At 38.2% G+C, this 18301-nt stretch overlaps 1 protein-coding gene across 1 annotated transcript in view; it reads right to left on the minus strand.

The window, feature by feature from the left end:
* Positions 1-1673: 1673 nt before the first annotated feature.
* Positions 1674-18301, minus strand: part of LOC140927046 (uncharacterized) — a 37185-nt gene continuing 20557 nt past the window's right edge. Inside the window, exons 2-4 of the mRNA XM_073376714.1 lie at positions 5000-5878; positions 2139-4927; positions 1674-1818 (exon numbers count right to left, since the gene is read on the minus strand). Of these exons, the coding sequence (XP_073232815.1) occupies positions 1800-1818; positions 2139-4927; positions 5000-5878 (3687 nt within the window). The 3' untranslated portion in view covers positions 1674-1799. The remainder of the gene's footprint in view (positions 1819-2138; positions 4928-4999; positions 5879-18301) is intronic.

Below are 18301 nucleotides of genomic sequence, written 5' to 3' on the forward strand. Positions count from 1 at the left end.
GTCTTTTGTCTTTGTAACTATTTGTTATTATTTTTTTCACACTATTTAGTCTCCTTAGCTGTTTTCTGTATAATACTTGTAGTTCTCCCAAAGATCAAATTTAATTGTTAAAACGTTTTTGCACGAGACTTTTGACTGGAAGGGGCCCTGTTTTATATGTAAGACAGCCTCGTCAATTCTTGGGATATCCAACTAACCATGTCTCTGGTAATTTGCGGTGTAGAGCTAGACAGAACGAAACCTCTAATTTTATTGAACCTCTTTATATTGCAGCTCTTTTGTTTTGGAGCTAAGTTCCATTCATTTGTTCGTTCATTGTTTTCCCAACCAATCCTTTAAGGCTTTCATTGCGAAAACGGCAGTAAAAATTTTAAGACACACACACCAGAAGGGCTCTTCAAAAGTCAATTTTGAAGGTGTTCTGAAAACTAAATATCAGTTTCTTCAATGGTTTCTTGAGCAACCTTTATCACACAACCTGTTTATTAGGATTTAAAAGCAACACCAGTTTCTGACGAAAACAAACTATTTATTCGTGAGGTTTCAAAAGTATGATATTCAATTAAAAGAATTAAGCAACTTTCGTTTTTGTATTTTATAGAAAAAATACAAAACAAAAAAATATATATAAATATTTGGACTTATAGCTGTACATCTGCCCTTAAACATCATTACACTAAAAATTTCCAGAAAGTTCCTCACCAAACTTGAACTCGTTTCTTTATATTAACTTGGAAAAATTGTTGTGAAACAAGAGTAAACTACTCGCGTTGCAACAAATTAAAGCTGTTAAAAATCTTATTCACCTTTTCTGGCACTGTACAAAAGTTACAATGTTTTAGAAGATTTGCCTCATTAAAAATTGACTTGATTGTGAACCGGTACCACATGACTATTTTAAAAGTTAAACGATTTTTTGGGCCTCTCCGGACACTTCTCAATTTGCTATTCAATTTAATAGACCTTTTCAAAAATACCCCAACACTCTTTGTTGTACCTCAAGAATGCTCCAGAATCAATGTTTCTTAGGACGATTGTAAGTCAAAAGAGAACGACTATTTGTGCTTTCTTTTAAGCCATGACTAAATATATCGCTGTACAACCACCTTAACTATGAATATCTTGGACTCAAGTCCAAAGTTACAGTTGAATCCTTGAACAAGCCTCTAGCTATTTCGAAAACGTGAGATCGTTTAGTCCCTCCATCTCTTCGATATTAGTGTTAAGTTTCACCCAAGTCTGTCTTAAGCATATTGGCAGGCGTTCTAAATGAGCTGCTTACTTTTAGGGACTATCGTTTTCAAAGGTGAATTAGCTTTCCAGAAATTTTCTTAGACACTACGAGCCGGGGGGCGGAGGGGGTGGGTACTTGGGTTACAATTCTTGCTGGGTATGTGCCGCTGGCCTCTCTTACCTCAAAAATCAGAAAATGAGAGACCCCATTCTAATAACTCTATTGAAAATGCGACCTCACCCAGCGGCACATCCCCGTTAGCCTCTTATAAGGAAGTACCCCCCTCCCTCCCCCCCCCGAATACTGAATTTTTTATCACTCCATCGAGGAATGAATTGCATTTAACGGCTTTCATCGCGAAATTTCTCTTTCTTTTCTTCGAATTGCGTACTCTAATTAGTGCAGTTATTGCACGAATGCGATTTGTAAAATAATAGCAAAAACAATAATAATAATATTAGTCTATTACAAAGAACAACTGATGGCGGGGATGAGAACAGAACTTCATTCAGTTGCAAATGTTCCTACTTAGTAAATGTTTAATGTCACGCAACATCATCTCATCTTAATGGGCTGGGACATCACTGAAAGAAACAAAATAGTCAAGAATAAAAAGCTTGTAGATTTAAAACATGCTCAGTGAAATGCGCAAGCCACATGCAGTCCAAAATTTAACTGTTTAGCAAGAAAAGCAAGATATCATAATTATCTTTGAGCCGGTGAATGAAACCCTCGAGTGTCGCGATGCATGCATGACTTTTTTTTTATCCTTTTTGCGACATGGTGTTTATTATACTCTACAACGAGATTTTTCCACTGACGTTTGTGGATTAAATGATTGTTTTTTATTTGTCGCTTTCATCGCAATAGTAGGATATTCCTTAACATATCGTGAGAATCTCACCTTGATTTTTCAAAATCCATTGTCACGTCATCGCCAATCAGCACAAATGGTGCCCAGTGCCTCACGGCTCTAAAATCGTCGAACTCCCGCATCCATTTCATGGTCTGGTTAAGAGACTTACTCGCACTTTGCCCTGCCATCAAACACTCGTAAAAATGTGTCATGAACGCCATGGTGGCCTCATCGCTAATCGCCCACAGCGACGCAACAACGGCGCGTGCACCGGCTCCTAGAAAAGCACGTGCAATACCAACCACGCCCTCGGCTCTAATCTTCCCTGTACCACTGTGACAGCAGCTTAATACAACAAGCTTGGCCTTTAATTTTGCATTCAACACATCTGCCATCGTTAAAAGAAAATCTTCTTTGGGTGGTTTTTCGGAGTTGACGTTATTAGGAGACAAAATGATTTCTCCAGTTTTTGCGCACCCATGAGCTGCAATGTGAACTAGAGAGACTGAATGAAGCTTGCTCAACACTTGGTCTTTTGTAGCATTCGTTCCAGTAAGAGGTTCGATGTTTAGCATTTTTCCAATTGTTTTCACCTCTTTCGCAGCTCCCGGAAGCTGCTGAAATTTGTCCCCTTCGAGGCGTACTGTTTGCACCCACGGATTACCAACAAGCAGTGCACCAGACTTACTGTGGTGCTCCTCTGGACACTGTGTCAACAGACCTAAGGTGGTTAGTGATGGAGCCAATCGAATTCTCAGCCTTTCAGACAAATACCTGGACTGCTGGTCAACAAGGGCAGCGTACGGAATCAAAAACAACGAGCCATCAGGTACAATGATAAGTTCGTCATTTGTTATCCACTGTGAAATGGTAGTAAAAATGACTTCATGCAATATTTTCAATGCATCACTGTTGTCTTGTGACGATGCTGAATCCTTTTCATTTTCACCCCTATCAGATAACTCTTCGACCTCTTCATCGTCTGACTCATCACCAAAGGAACGGTCCTCGCACCTGACTGGTTCCTTCACGCCAATTTGTTTGTATGATTTATTAGTCCAATCTGTCAACGCCTGACTAATTTCCTTTCGTACAAACTGCCACGTTCCACTCTCCAACAGTACCCAGATATTTACTGATTCCTCGTCTTCGGCGAGAAATATCGTAGGGGATGAAGTTTGAACTGAGAGGGTGGCTATTCTCTTCATCTGCTCTTCTGGTGATGATTGAATTAATTTAACACCATATTGTAGTTTCATGAGATCAGTGAGAGCTTGTGCTCGTCCTCGCTCAGCTGTTGAAAGCGCCTCGATTGTACGGCCTTGTCGTACTTGAAGACGCCATAAATGTTCATAAACTCTATACTGATCACGAAAGGAAACTTTCCATTCGTCTTTCTTTAGAAGACCCAGCATTTCCTCCAGAAGCGTCATACTGCAATTGAAGCATTCCTCACCTCTGGACAAGTCGTCAAGTTGAACAAGAACGCAGCCTATATTCAAATAAATTTCTGCTTGCGTGCGTTTGTCTCCAGTCTCTTTTGCCAAAATAAGACCTTCCTGGTAGGTCTCCACTGCTTTTAGGTAATCATCGAGAGAGCAATAAGCGTTACCAAGGTCCGCATATGCTCTTGCCGCTACAAATTTGTCTCCACTTATTTTTGCGATACTAAGACCCTGCTGGGAGAATTCGACTCTTTGTTGGAAATCGCAAAGAAAACCATGGGTAGAACCCAGGCTAAAAAGTGCAGTGGCTTGTGCATATTCATCTCCAATCTCTTTTCCGAGAGTAAGACCTTTCTTAGAGGATTCGCTTGCTTTCTGGATATCTTCAAGAGCCAAATAAGCGCGACCAAGGATCGTATGAAACGCTGCTTCTAAATCTTTGTTTCCTGTCTCTATTGCGATACTAAGACCCTGTTGAGAGGATTCGAATCCCCTTTGGTAATCACCGAAAAGGACATAAACTTGACCAAGGAAAAAATAAGACAACATTCGACCATAATCTGCTTCTAAATCTTCGTTTCCTCTATGTTCCTCTTTCATACCTAGAAACGGCTGAATGAATTCGGCAACTACTTCCAAGTCACGAAAAACGTTATCGTAACAAAATATGTTCTCAAATTTTGCTGCAACCTCAACATTTGGTATCAAATTAGCGAGAGAGTGCAAAGCATCCCAGAAGTCCTTCCAAAATGCTGCTCTTTTGATTCCTTCCTTTATTGCGAAAGTTAAGCCTTGCTGCAAGAATTTTATTCCTCTTTGGTAATCCTCAACAGACTCAAAAGCACCGCACATGCTCCTGTATGCCACAGCTTCTGGATATTGGTTTACAAATTCTTTTGCGATGCCAAGAGCCTGCCGGAAGAATTCGAACGCATTTTGGAAATCATTGAGACAAAAATAAGCATTAGCAAGTTTCCCACATGCTGTTCCTTCTAAATCAATTTTACCAGTCTCTTTTGCAACACTACGACCAAGATGAAAAAATTCGATTCCCTTTTCGAAATTTCCGAGAGAGAGATGTCCATCACCTAGTCTTTTATAAGCTATTCCTTCTGAATCTTTGTTTCCATTCTCTTTTGCAATACTAAGACCCTGCTGAAAGAATTCGATTGCCTTTTGGAAATCATCCAGGGAGCAATAAGCATCATTAAGACTTTCATAAAGTTTTTCTTCTAGATCTTTGTTTCCAGTCTTATTTGCGATATCAAGACCCTGCTGAAACAATTTGATTGCATTTTGGAAATCACCGAGAGAGCCATAAACATTACCAATGCTTCCATAAGTTACTATTTTCAAATCTTCGTGTCCAGTCTTTGTTGCGATACTAAGACCCTGCTCATAGAATTCGATTGCGTTTTTTGAATCACGGAGAGACTAATAAGCAGCACCGAGGTTTAGATATGCCGTTTCTTCAAAGTCTTCGTTACCGGTCTCTTTTGCGATGCTAAGACCATGATGAAAGAATTCGATTGCTTTTTGGAAATTATCGAGGCCGCGATGAGCAACACCAAGCCACATATATGCTAGTCCTTCTGAATCTTTGTTTCCAGCCTCTTTTGCGACACTAAGACCCTGCTGATAGAATTCGATTGCTCTTTGGAAATCATCGAGGGAGCGATAAGCATTACCAAGGCTTTCGTAAGCTGTTCCTTCTGAATCTTTGTCTCCAGTCTCTTTTGCGACACTAAGACCCTGCTGATAGAATTCGATTGCTTTTAGGAAATCACCGAAAGCGAGATGAGCATCACCAAGGCTCACATATGCTTTTCCTTCTGAATCTTTGTCTCCAGTCCGTTTTGAGATACTAAGACCCTGCTGATAGAATTCGATTGCGGTTTTTAAATCACGGAGAGAGTGACAAACATCACCAAGTTCCAGATACGCTATTCCTTCTGAATCCTTGTTTTCAAGACTATGCTGAGAGATTTCGATTGCTTTTTGGAGATCATCGAGATAGTCATAAGCACTACTGAGGCTCCCATAAGCCGCTTCTCCTGAATCTTTGTTTCCGATTTCTTTTTCGATCCTAAGACTCTTCTGAGAGATTTCTATTTCTTTCTGGAAATCATCGAGAGGGCCATGAGCATCATCAGGGTTCGCACAAGCTTTTCCTTCTGAATCATTGTTTCCAGTCTCTTTTGCGATATAGTTACCTTGCTGAGAGAATTCCATCACTTTTTGCAGATCACCGAGAGGGTCACAAGCAGCACCAAGGTTCACATATTCTGCTACTTCGCAATCTTTGTTTCGTATTGGGTATAGGACGAATGATGTGTGTTCTTTCTGTAAACAGGAACCAGAAACGATTAATCATCTCTTTCGTTACTGTCCTTATTCATTCTCTTTCTGGAAAAATTTTAAGGTATACTTTTTGCTTTTGAGAAAACAACAAGTTCAACTAACTTTAAAGGATATTTTGATTGGGTCTGAAAGTCCCTTACTGAATTACCTAATACTTATTGGAAAAATTTACTTATGAAATTGTACAAGGAATGAAGTACTTCTGAAAATAAACAGTTTTAAAGTTAGAGCCAACACTAAGTATGAAACGGAAAAAATATCTGCACTAATATTGAGAGTTTAGAAAAACTAGTGCATAAGTAGGCTATGTCAGAACTGTAATTAATCTATTACTTTAAGTAAGTACGGTAAGTAAGTAAGAAAGTAGATAAGTGTAAGTAAGTGTCTGTCTCTGCGTGTGTGTTAGGTGTGCGTGCGTGTGTGTATGAGTATTTGGGGAGGGAGTTATCAGTCTATTTATCTATGTAATATGCAATCGATTTTAAAAAAAAAAGAAGAATCTTTGTTTCCAGTCTCTTTTGCTTCCTTTAATTGTGACCTGAAGTTATCCCGGGCTGTTTGAAAATCCCCGCGCTCGAAAGCTAGAATGATCCAAGATGAAAACTTCTCGCAGAATGAACATTACTGAATGGAAAGAAACAATTTATATTTCTCATTTTCTTAGCGATAAAAGCGTTTACTAATGGTTTGCGTTTGAGCGATGGGAGTGATAACAACGTTCAAAATGATTTTTTGACGTGAAATGGGTTATAACTTCCGCGACATTAGTTTGTCACATGCGACTTCTCAGTGCATTTTTGCCGAAAAAATAAACTGCAGATTTCTCCTTTGCTGGTCAGTTATTTCTGATAAATAAAGACTGCTGCAGCTTTATGTTCATGCGAGGAGAGGATAATGTCTACGGCCACGAGCATTCGTGTTAGCCCTGAATTTTGGACTGCCGTGATCATGTAATTAGAGTGAAGTACCCTCTCTGGGGTATTATTTGGTTATATAAACTAGGGCCAAAAGTAGTCTAAATTTTAATTCCAGATAAGGAAAACTAGGTGAAATAACTTTTTAACAAGTCTGTTTTAACATTTTTGGGCCCAAATAGGGCTCAAATTGCAATAGGAGGGGCTCTATTAAACTTTTCAATTATTTCCCACGGCTCAAATGACCCTTTTGGGGGCTGAACCAGTCGCTTTGAATGAATAGCGAAGATTGGTTTGTTTTCAAGCTGACGGTAGTACTTTGTTTTCGACTTGTAGAAAACGTGTCGTTTACTGCTTGCTGGGCACCTTAATTTAGACTGTTACGACTCCTACAAGGGTATTTCGATTTCGACTTGCAGTTTCTGGTTTCGGTGCTTCAATTTAGACTACTTTTATGACATGAGTAACTGGCATAATTTTATAATTGATAAATTTGGGGTAGTACGCTACATAGTTTGCAAAACTACTAGAACTAGCAGGAGAATTGCAGACCTCTTTGAAGCTACGTGGAGTTAAAGTACTGTGCCGTAAATTTCGGACTGGCCTTTAAATGACTAGGAAAGAATCCTATTTAACAATCAATAGCAGGGGACCGAGGAAACGAAGCTAACTTCTTCGGCAAAAGAGGAAATGGATGAGTGCCTAGAAAGAGAAGTGGCGGCGTTTGAACCCTTGATGCCTTAGGATAATAATGATAATAATAATAATAACAATAATAATAATAATTTTTTCATCAGATAACAATTCATATCAGATGTTACAATAAAAATAAATTTTAAAGTCTAAATATTATATAGCGAAGTTGTACTTAAAAAGTAGTATAGGTAATCACATGATTTCGAGTGCAGTTTGGAATAAATAAGCACGAGTAAATTTTTCAAAGACCAACAAAAGTGCGCGAGCCCGTTGGGCGAGTGCACTTTGTGGTCTTTAAAGAATTTACAAGTGCTTATTTATTCCAAATTGCACGAGAAAAATCATGTGATTACTTATTAATGATATACACGAAAAACATAACTACAACAACAAATTTTGACGGCGCGCGATTTTAGTTCATTCAACTGATTGGCTGAAACAGACTATTACCTTTGTCAAATTCAAACTTTTTCAAGACCAACGTTTTCATAATTATTCAGCTAAGAACTTGGAAATGTGCAAGGATAGATTTTATATGGTCACCAGCTTGTTAAAGATAACTCGGTTTACAATAATCAGCGAACGTAAGTGTTTTTAAATTCATCCTCGATTATGAGAACTCAGCATTTATAAGAGGCATTTACAAGAAGTATACTGCCGTTTTGAAATCAGGAGAACGCTTCGAGCAGCCAAAGATGAAAGACACTTGCTAAGGTTTTTTAACGACTGTTTATCATTATCTGTTCCTGAGACCCCATCATAGCTGGATTCATGGAGAAATGTTTGAGATGACTGTTGTCCTGACTGTTGTTTTTCTTGCACAATGATACGTAAACTTTTTTCTCACTTTCGTTAAGGCTAGTACCAGCTATGGATACTTTCATTATGTTAGTTATGGTATTTTCGCCCATGATTTAGTTTGAGCCAGATGTTTAAATTTTCGGTTTCGTTGCCTATTGAGGTAGAAAAAAACAGACCATCGCATGGATGTTTTAATAGAGGTCTTCGCTCCACACAGAATTCAAAGAGAGCAACCGGACACCTTTCTCCTCCAACAAATAACGTACGTGACTTGAAATCCTAGTTGTTGTCATGGAAAACTTGTATCCTTGTTCATTTAAATGATTGAAAAGTGTAGCTGTCATGGTTTGCGTGTGGCTGCCACCGTTTTTGTTCTTTATTGTTTTACTTTAGCGTAGTCTGTTATAAGTAGCTTGTTTTTTAGTTTCTCTGGCTCATTTTCCTCGATTTCTTTGACAGTATTTTTCTCTTAGCACCGCAGTTCCAATACATTTAGCCTGAAAGACGTACTTTTTACTGTGTTCTTGTTTTTGGAATATTTTTTTAACTTTTCTATTGTTGTTTTGCGTACAAAATTAAATCCCGTCGTCGTCTGCTGAAAGCCATGGCCATTTCCGAAATTTTGTTGTTAAAACAGCTCTAATCTAATTAGTTCTTGGTGGTTTCGTTTGTGTTTTCGGCCAATCAGAAACTATTTGCAATTTGCTCTCGTGTTACAAATTTTGCATTCGTGTTACAAGTTTGCACTCATTTTACAGAAGAACTGCACTCCTTTCTCAGCCAATCAGAACTGAGTAATTTTTTTGTGTATATTATTAATCTAATCTAAAGCTACTTTTATTGAAGCGTTTTGTATTAATATGAGGTCTAACACTGGTTCCATTCCTAAGACGCGAAGATGATTCTTTATATCAGACCAAGCAAACGCAAACACCATTGTAAAATGGTTTCTATCGCCTTTCGACGCCTTTGTTCTCTCGCTGCGATAAATGCGCTTGAAGTGATTAAATGAAAGGGATATCCGAACTTTTGTATTCGGTTTCCAACAGGATCGCAACTTGACCAATGGCAGACTGAATGAGAAATGACCTAGCTATGTGATAATTTCGGTCATTAAGGATTCAAAAGGTACTGTATTCACACAATATTTTACGTAGAACTGAAAAATCCATCAAAAAGGTTGGACTTTGGATTTTCGATCAGGCCTGTTTAAATTTAAAAGGTCGAAGTAATTCTTCTTCAAACGGTTATGAGTTTGAAATCACATCTATCATGCATTCGAGGAAGATGTTAAGCCAATTCACTAGGGGCTGTTAAACTTCATTTAGTTCTAATGCGGAAAACACGCGCTTCTTTTCCTCATGTTTATCACCGCAGTTTGCGAGTTTTTTTATATCCAGCTACGATGGCCAAAGGACAAGAGTATTTACGATATAGTTTCTGCAAAATATGTTATATTCATGAAAAATTGGTGTTAGCTTAGGCCCAGAAGATCAAATTAGAAAGCGGGTTTAGTTGTTCGAGTTTTTTTTCTGCTTCGTTTCTGAGTTCTTTGATCATCTCGCCGAAGGCAATGATACATAGAAACAATTTTTAAAAAACTATACTCGACTGTTTGATGAAAAATATCATAAAGATTCCAAAATCAATCACTCCTTATGTAATCTACCATACATCAGTGAAACAAAGTCGATTATGTAGCCTACAGTGTACCTGTATTCTCAATGAATGACCTGGGGATTCTTTCCAATACACTTGACTCTTTGAACCACAACTTGATATGATGGTATGAAAGGTGCATCAACTGAATAAATAGTCTTGAGGTTTTAGTCATGTGATCAAAAGGTCGCAACGCAGTAGAACGATGTTATTTCAGGAAAACGTGATTGCTGAAATTCTCCAGAAACTGAAACAGGTTGCTTTAAAAAACATTATATAATAAAAAGGACATGACGCAATGAGGTTATTTTCTTTCAGAAAAAAATTGTTGTCATATGATATGTTGCTGAAAACAAAATGTATAACGTGGAAACCGAAATCTCCAATTACTCTGCATAGCATTCTTCTGTTGTATATACCACTGCTGAATAAGTACTTCTTCCTATTAATTATAATAATAATTTAAATCTATTTTTTCAATGCGTCTGGAAATATTAGCGGAGCTTGCGCGCGCGAGCAGAGCCCCATAGCTAAGATAATTTAGTAAACCATTCACCCGAGAAATTTTGGTTGTGATGTCAGCGTACTCCGTCCATCCATACACTCTTTGGGGATGAGGGTAGGGGATCAGGAGTCAGCTCGAGGGGGGAGGAGTATGTTATATTTTCTTGGCGGGAAATGGCGCCAGAAATGACGTGGCCATTGTCGTCGCGTTCAAAAACTTGTTTACTTTAATTTAGGAACTTGTTTTCAACTATTTATAGCATAAGGATTCTGTGACAGTAGTGCTAAAAAGCTGTTTCCAAAAAATTGTTATGGCAACAAACAATGGCGGATTGAATTCAACCTATTTGCTTATAAGTGAAGAGCGCAGGGAAAGAGAAAGAAGAGAAAGGCGGAGAGCGAGAGTTATCAGGCGAAGAGCTAGCGAAAAGGGGTCGCCAAAGAGAAGTATGTGCTGCCGTTGGAGACTTGTTTACTGATAGCTGAAGCCGACAGAGTTTTGTGTCATCTTAATATGTTTTCACCGTCTTTTTGCACTAGATCTACAAAATCAAATACTGCAGCTGCTAACAAGATTAGTTTGTTATTTTTGCCTGGCGTGTTAATTGGGTTTTTTGTTGAGAAATGCACCGCTTGATAAAAAGTAAGTTTAATCGGAAATCATCGTTTTCAAAAATAAGCTATTCTTAGTCCTTTCCTTTAGATAGAGAGATAAAAAAAATTATCTCTTGGTTATACTGCGTGTAAATTGGCTGCCGCTGAGGACTATCGTGTCTTTATGGCCATAATAGTATAAAATTATATTTTGGGACTGCCCAATTAACTTTATGAAGTAAAGGTGGTTTAGGTGGACAAATAGGTCATTTTGCTTGGGAAGAATTTGTTTTCCACGTTTAATCTACTGTGGTCAAAGGTGATTGCTATTTATTGGGTTTAAGATTTTAGATATTATATTGTTTCATTCTTGCACTGTTTGCAAATTATTTTAATTAATCTCTTAAATCACCCAGCTCCACCCTTAAAAGTCATATATCGATCTCCCCTAAAGTTAACTGATTTGTGGATTACAAGTTTATTGTTTGATTTAAATTATAAATTAAATAACTGCAGCGACGCTTTTAGCCCCAACTAAATCTATATATTGTCAGCTGATGTTGCGGATATTTGAAAATGTCAACAACACCCGAAAAAGTAGTAATTGCTTAATGCAAGAGAGAGAGAGAGAGAGACCTTGGAACGAGGTTGGTTATTTACTGTGCTATATCGTGCACCAGCCGACAAACTACCCAGAGCGAAAATAACATAGCAGTCCTTTCAATTGCAGTCTGGGTGGTGCTTTATGTAAACCTGACTTTTGAATTTCATTTTTCTCAGTTAGATGCACTGCACGAGCGGAGTATGCAAATTTTCAAAAAGCTGATTTTGCACGTACAAATCAAGCAAGATTTTCCTTATCCTGTTGGAAGGACGGTGAGCAAATCTTTTTTTCAAGTACAAACTCTTTAAACAAATAACCTGTTTTTCCTTTAAAATAATGTTGTCGTAACTAGCCCAAAGCAACGCAGTTTGCTTGCAACTCAGAAACCTAGTGCCATATTTAAAGTAAGAATTTTCCCTACCCCAGATAGTATTTCATCGTCCAGTCGACAAAATTTAGTGGAAGATCTACCCCCGCTGTGCAATTTAATGGAACCTCGATTTAACGAACATCTGTATAACGAAGTCCTCGATATAACGAACGATTTTCTTCAGTCCGGCCAAAACTACGTAAAATGTATGGAACAGAACCAGTCGATTTAACGAAATCCTCGTTATAACGAACACAATCCACAAGGGCAAACGTAAAATATACCTCGATATAACGAATAAAAATCAGCATGTGATAAAACATGAATACCGAACAGACCAACAAGGATAAAATTTATGTCTACAGTAGTTTTAAGCAGTTTTGTTTGCCTGTTCTTGAGTTTCTAGTGCGGTAGCTATGTATGGCTCGGTACTGAAATATTACTGACAGTAGTTTTTCAGATCCGTGGAAATGCTGGGTTTTGAAAATTTATTACCAACTATACCTCGATATAACGAATATTTCGGTTGTTTTCCCGAAAATTCGTTGAATGGAGGCGTTCGATATAACGAACCCTCGATATAGCGGACAAATTTCCCCGGTCTCTTCTTGGCACTTCGTTAGATCGAGGTGCCACTGTATTGACACACATTTCCAAGTGACCTTCCGCAGCTAGGGTACTTTCTCAAAGTAAGGGCCTGTTTAAATAGAATTTGGGGGACCCCAGGTAGGTGAGGTAACCCGCCTGTCCATATACTGTAATCTCTCATTTTAATGTAATCACGTTTACATGTTAGGTGGGGTAACCCGCCACATGTTACCTCACCTACCTGGGGTCCTCCATCTTCATGTAGGCCCTAAGAGAGGAAACGAGGTTGAACAATGAAACGGCGGCCAAGTTAGTGTTTCAAAACATCTAATGTGGGAGTTGAACTCTTTTCTTTTGGAAATGCTTTCTTTTGTTCCAATAAATTTGCATAGATACTGGCTACGTGAGTGAAAACGCTCTATTCTATGCCTTGTCTTCGACGACGTCTGAAACAAAGTCAAGCTGCAGTCTAGCCAGGTTAACACGGCAGTAGTACGATGTTTGAAACGGCCCTAAACCAAGATGAAAAAGATAGTCTCAAAAATGAGCGGGTCCTTCGGGAAACCAAGCTAACATGTTTACGGCTTATCGGAAACTAAAAATCAACATAGAAGAGGAAGCTTGTTTATAGTAATATTCTAGTTTAAGTTGGGACTTGAGGAAGTCAAAAACATTTTATTTTTAGCTGCAATAGTTCTACAGTGCCCCGAATGTAGTGTCTAACTAGAAGAAAACAAAAATGTGATTAAAGAGCAGATTAAGAAGTGTCCGGCTTTAGGCCCATAAAAACTGTAATATCTTCAGAATTTACAGTCAAGAAACTCATCATTCTAATTTTTCTTAAATATTTGAACTATTTGACAGTGTCAGTAGAGGTGAATAAGATTATTAGGAATGTTAATGCAAACAAAAATGAGTAAGTGTTATGTTTGATACCTCTTTTTTAAATATAAATAATCAAGTTTGTGGGATGTATTCTGTACAGAAATCTGTATTGAAAGTTAATAAGGGTTGTACTTTTAGTGCAGGCCTGGGTGCTAAGGTGTAAGCTTTCCTAATTCAATCAGCAGGGCATCCTTCCTGTAGACAACGAGCAGTCTCTCTTAGTTTACCTTGCTGGGAAGCGATGGTGTCCTTCTACTTGGCTTCTCAAAGGGGCGGAACACTTGAGAAGGGCAAGTTTCTTGAAAACGACCCAATTTATTATTCCCTTTAGGTAATAAGTTAAGAAAAATTCCGGTATGACTGAAACGCTACAGTAGTTGGAAAATTTTTATTATGATGTTTCCTAAGGGTATATGTAAGTCGAAAATATTGTAAGAGCTTTTCTCGCATTTTATTTTTCGTTTAGATATTGGAGAGGAATTGAGTTGCATGGTTCTTTCAATATTTTTTTTTTACTTTTTATATTCCATGGATAAACATTTTTTTCAATAAGTGACATCTTTTCAGTCCTGATTAATTGTTGTTTGTATTGCATAACATTTGACATTGAAGAGTGTTTTATGAGGTGTGAGTTAAAGTCTTACAGCAGTTTTCGTGGTATTCAGCTTTACTCCGCAAATAAACAGCCTGCGATGAACAGCGACGTATTATGAGTTACCGATGTGCTCTATAACATGCACACCTGGACCGAAATCCGGGTTCTTACCAGTTACACAAACCACCCGTCGAAAAACCTGGTGCACAGAAAAATAAAACAATTAATAAGTTTGAACTCGGAGAAGGACCCGCTTTAAACAAAATCCAATTCGGTCATGAGAGAGACTTAGAAAAATACAGCAAAAATACCGGTCAAACCAGTCTCCTTTTATTTTCCCATAAAAGTAAGTCCTTCTCAATCCCTACTGCCCCATTCATTAAGTCTACAATGACTGCCCTGTTTTAGGACTAATAAGCTAGACAAGAGCTTTCTAAGCATTTTTGATGTTTGTTTTACTTTCCTACTTGTTTTTTTTTTTCAAACCCACTTTCCCCGCTCCCCGTCTGGTAATGGGATGGCGGAGTCTATCGGCTTCTCTTTGATCCTCTACCAGGAATGAAAGTCAAAACGACCATGATTGGCGAAATAGGAGATCGAGGCTGCTGTTTCTAGGGGCCGGCAAAAAGGAGGAGGGAGTGGGAGGGGGCTGAAATGATGTGATCACCTTCAAAACAAAATAGACTTGACTTATTAACAAAACAATGGCATACCATTGAGATTTAAAAGGGGCTACGTAATGGTGAGTTTCAATTGTTTTAGACTTTCGACTAAACGACTTTGGAACGACTTTGATTCAGACACCGATATTTCCATGAACCGAACCTTATGCATAAATTATCATAACGTATTTTGCAAGCATTTGACCAAAATGAGCATTTTTCTCCTTTTAGTTCGGCTGGAATTAAGGTCGGCGTCTGAATCAATTCAGGGGGTCTAACTAGTCTGGGTCGGCCTTAATTCGAATTAGTTTCAGCTCGTGAAAATTTCGGAGTTTAAACCGGGCCTAAGGCTCTAAGAGAGGCCATAATCGATTTTTGGACATTGTTCAGCAGTTTAACTTGACAAAAAAAAACGTTGGCCCAGTTTTTTTCAAGTCCAATCCGTTTTAATCATCCTGACCATCGACGACCAAAGACACACGTATGGTTGATGTATAGTGGTAATAATTTTAAAAAGACCTAAACCATTATTTGCAGGCTTTCTCTGCGATTCAAATGTGGTTTTAGGTTTTTTAGGTCTTCAGAAGAACTTCACAGCACTTTATTTTCACAAAATAAAGGGCGCGTTTATTTGCTAAAATTCAAGATCAGAGCAGAAATTCAGACATTAGGATTTTATTTTCGTTGAGAAAAAGGAACGATAAATCCGAAAAAGGATCATTTTTGGACGATTGCTTCAAGTATATAACAAATTAAGTGGCTTCTCGAATGACAAACTCAGGCTACTGCTTTAGGCAGGTTGAATGAAGACGAGTCTTGCACTGAAATATGCACTCGCCGGCGAAGTTGTGTAGCAGTTTGGTCCTCTTAAACTACAAAAATACAGCTCCCATTTGAATTGCGATTTTAACGGTCCGAATAAAATGAATCAACTCGATCGTTAAATCCACGACTTGGGTTCAAATAAAGGGTAATGTTAGGCAGTGCAGCCCGAGGGTAGCCCCTACAATGTCCTTTACGAGAAGACTCCGCCCGAAAGGGTTTCTGTCAAAAATGGGGGTTGGGACTTCGGAACGGAGCCTACCCGAATAAACCTTTGTTAAGTAGCCACCCAGTCCCCCCAGCAGTGAATTCAGGTGATGTATGCATTACAGTTGTCTCAGACTGCTGTATTCACTATTTTCGGACCCCTAGCAAACGCTTCGAATCGTGTATCCAAAGTATCCGATTTTTGATCCAAAGAACCCACCTTTGTTGTGGATCATTTAGACCAATAATTACTAAATCTGTTTTTGGAGTCAAAACCTGTATTAAGCGGACCTCTCTCAAGCGCTCACTTACCAAAGTCCCGGATATAAAAACTGACCTGTATTAATTGGTCACCTGAGCGATCGCAGTCACCTTTTTCGAGGTCCAAACGAGTAGTTATTTTTTATTGTCTTCACCTCTATCAAACCGTCACTTTGGCAAGATGCACCATACGAGTAAATAAAACTGTGTGGCGTCTAGTGTTCCTTTACTTTCGTTCTTTTCTTACAAAACAGATAGAAATAGTTTGAGGTAAATTTGCCGAGGGATATCATAGATATTTCGCTCTTCACCATCTTTATTGCGTTGAATAAATCTTAGGTTTGTCAAGCTAATAATTAGCATGAAATTCGATGAAAGCTAACCTGAAAGGGCTCTGTCACAAAAATCTCGCTTTTTGCAGATGTTGTTCCACGATTTGGCAAGCTCCTTTTCGCTCACGTTCCACACACATTTCGCGCTCACAATGCTACATTGGCCGGCGATTACGGGACTCATGTAACCCAACGTTGCTCCTTTTATTCCCTTGCTGTTAAGCTGTTTGCACGGTCCTGTGGCTCGACGCATCTTCGTCAAATGTGCAGGGATAAATGAGGCTCAAACGGCTGCTTATATAGCTATCTTCGACTTGTGAAGTTGATAAGAATAAATATGAAGAAATGTCACTCGCTGTTTTTGACACTGTTACAGTTTCAACCATAATGGTCAACTAATTGCAAGCAAACCTGGCCATTATTATGGAATTTATGTCGCAGTTTTCTCGCAGTTTTTGTCCCTAGGGTTGATAGGTTTTTAAGGGAGAACAAGTGGACAGAAACTAGCGATAATTGCAACACAAACGGTTACTTCAGAGTTACGTAATTCTGCGTTCTTCTGTGTTACTCGAAACGTATCTGGTGAAACCAACTAAATTTTGTAAAGAGTGCTGTTAATTGGGCATGGAAAATTATTGTTCCAAACCTTACGTGGTTTCAACATTCATACTATTGATAGGCGGCTTTGTCTTATCACTGAGAGAAACACAAAGTGAACAGATTTGACTCGTTAAGGAAAAACAAGTGGACAGAAACTAGTGATAATTGCAACACAAAATGAATACTACAAAGTGACGTAATGCTGCATTCTTCTGCGTAACTCGAAACTTCCCTGATGAGAACAATTGAATTTTGCAAAAAAGTGCTCAAAATTGGACATGGGAAACTATTGTTTGAAAATTTACTTAATTAAACCATTCATACTTTTGTAAGGCTTGCTTTTTGACTTTAATAAGTTTACATTGAAGAGCACTTACAGTGCTGTTAAGTGAATTAATTGTAATATATTGGCTTAGGAAACATCTTCTCAAACAAGGACGGGAAAGATGGATTCGACGGGTTTGACGGGGATATGAATTTTTAATGAAATAGTTAATCATATACTTCTCTTTAAAACTGTAAGTATATATTAAGGAAATATTTATTAAATATTGCTGAGAATTTACTTACAGTATTCAAGAGTAGTTTATAATAGAATATATCATTAAACATTCATATCCCCGCTAAATCCGTTAAATCCGTTTCTCCCGTTGAATTTCAGAAGTTTACATTGGAGAACACTTACAGTGCTGTTAAGTGGATCAGTTGTAATATATTAGCTTAGGAAACATCTTCTCAAACAAGGACGGGAAAGATGGATTCGCCGGGTTTGATGGGGATATGAATTTTTAATGAAATGGTTAATCATATACTTCTCTTTAAAACTGTAAGTATATATTAAAGAAATATTTATTAAATATTGCTGAGAATTTACTTACAGTATTCAAGAGTAGTTTACAATATGATATATCATTTAAACATTCATATCCCCGCTAAATCCGTTAAATCCGTCCTTCCCGATGAATTTTAGAAGTTTACATGGAAGGGAACTTACGTTACGTTAACTTATGTTAGCTTCCGAAACTTCTTGGCAAAGACGGGAAAGACGGATTTGACGAGAGTAATGGGAGAGCGACTACCTAACAACAGAATTCACTATAAAGCGGGTTTTTTTGGCTTTAAGCATCTTTGTCATCACTGACAAAGAAGGAACTAAATTTTGGGAAAGGTTTTAAGGCTAACATATCTTCACACAGTATAGCAACAAGCGTTCTTTTCAATGGCCGTTCCTCTCACAAGGAACGCTTTCGCGGAAGAACATCCAGATATATTTGCAGTTTTAAGCAAAAGAAATGAGAGTGTGCTTTTTAG

Source organism: Porites lutea, chromosome 1, assembly GCF_958299795.1.
Source record: "Porites lutea chromosome 1, jaPorLute2.1, whole genome shotgun sequence".
NCBI classification, from domain to species: Eukaryota; Metazoa; Cnidaria; class Anthozoa; order Scleractinia; family Poritidae; genus Porites; species Porites lutea.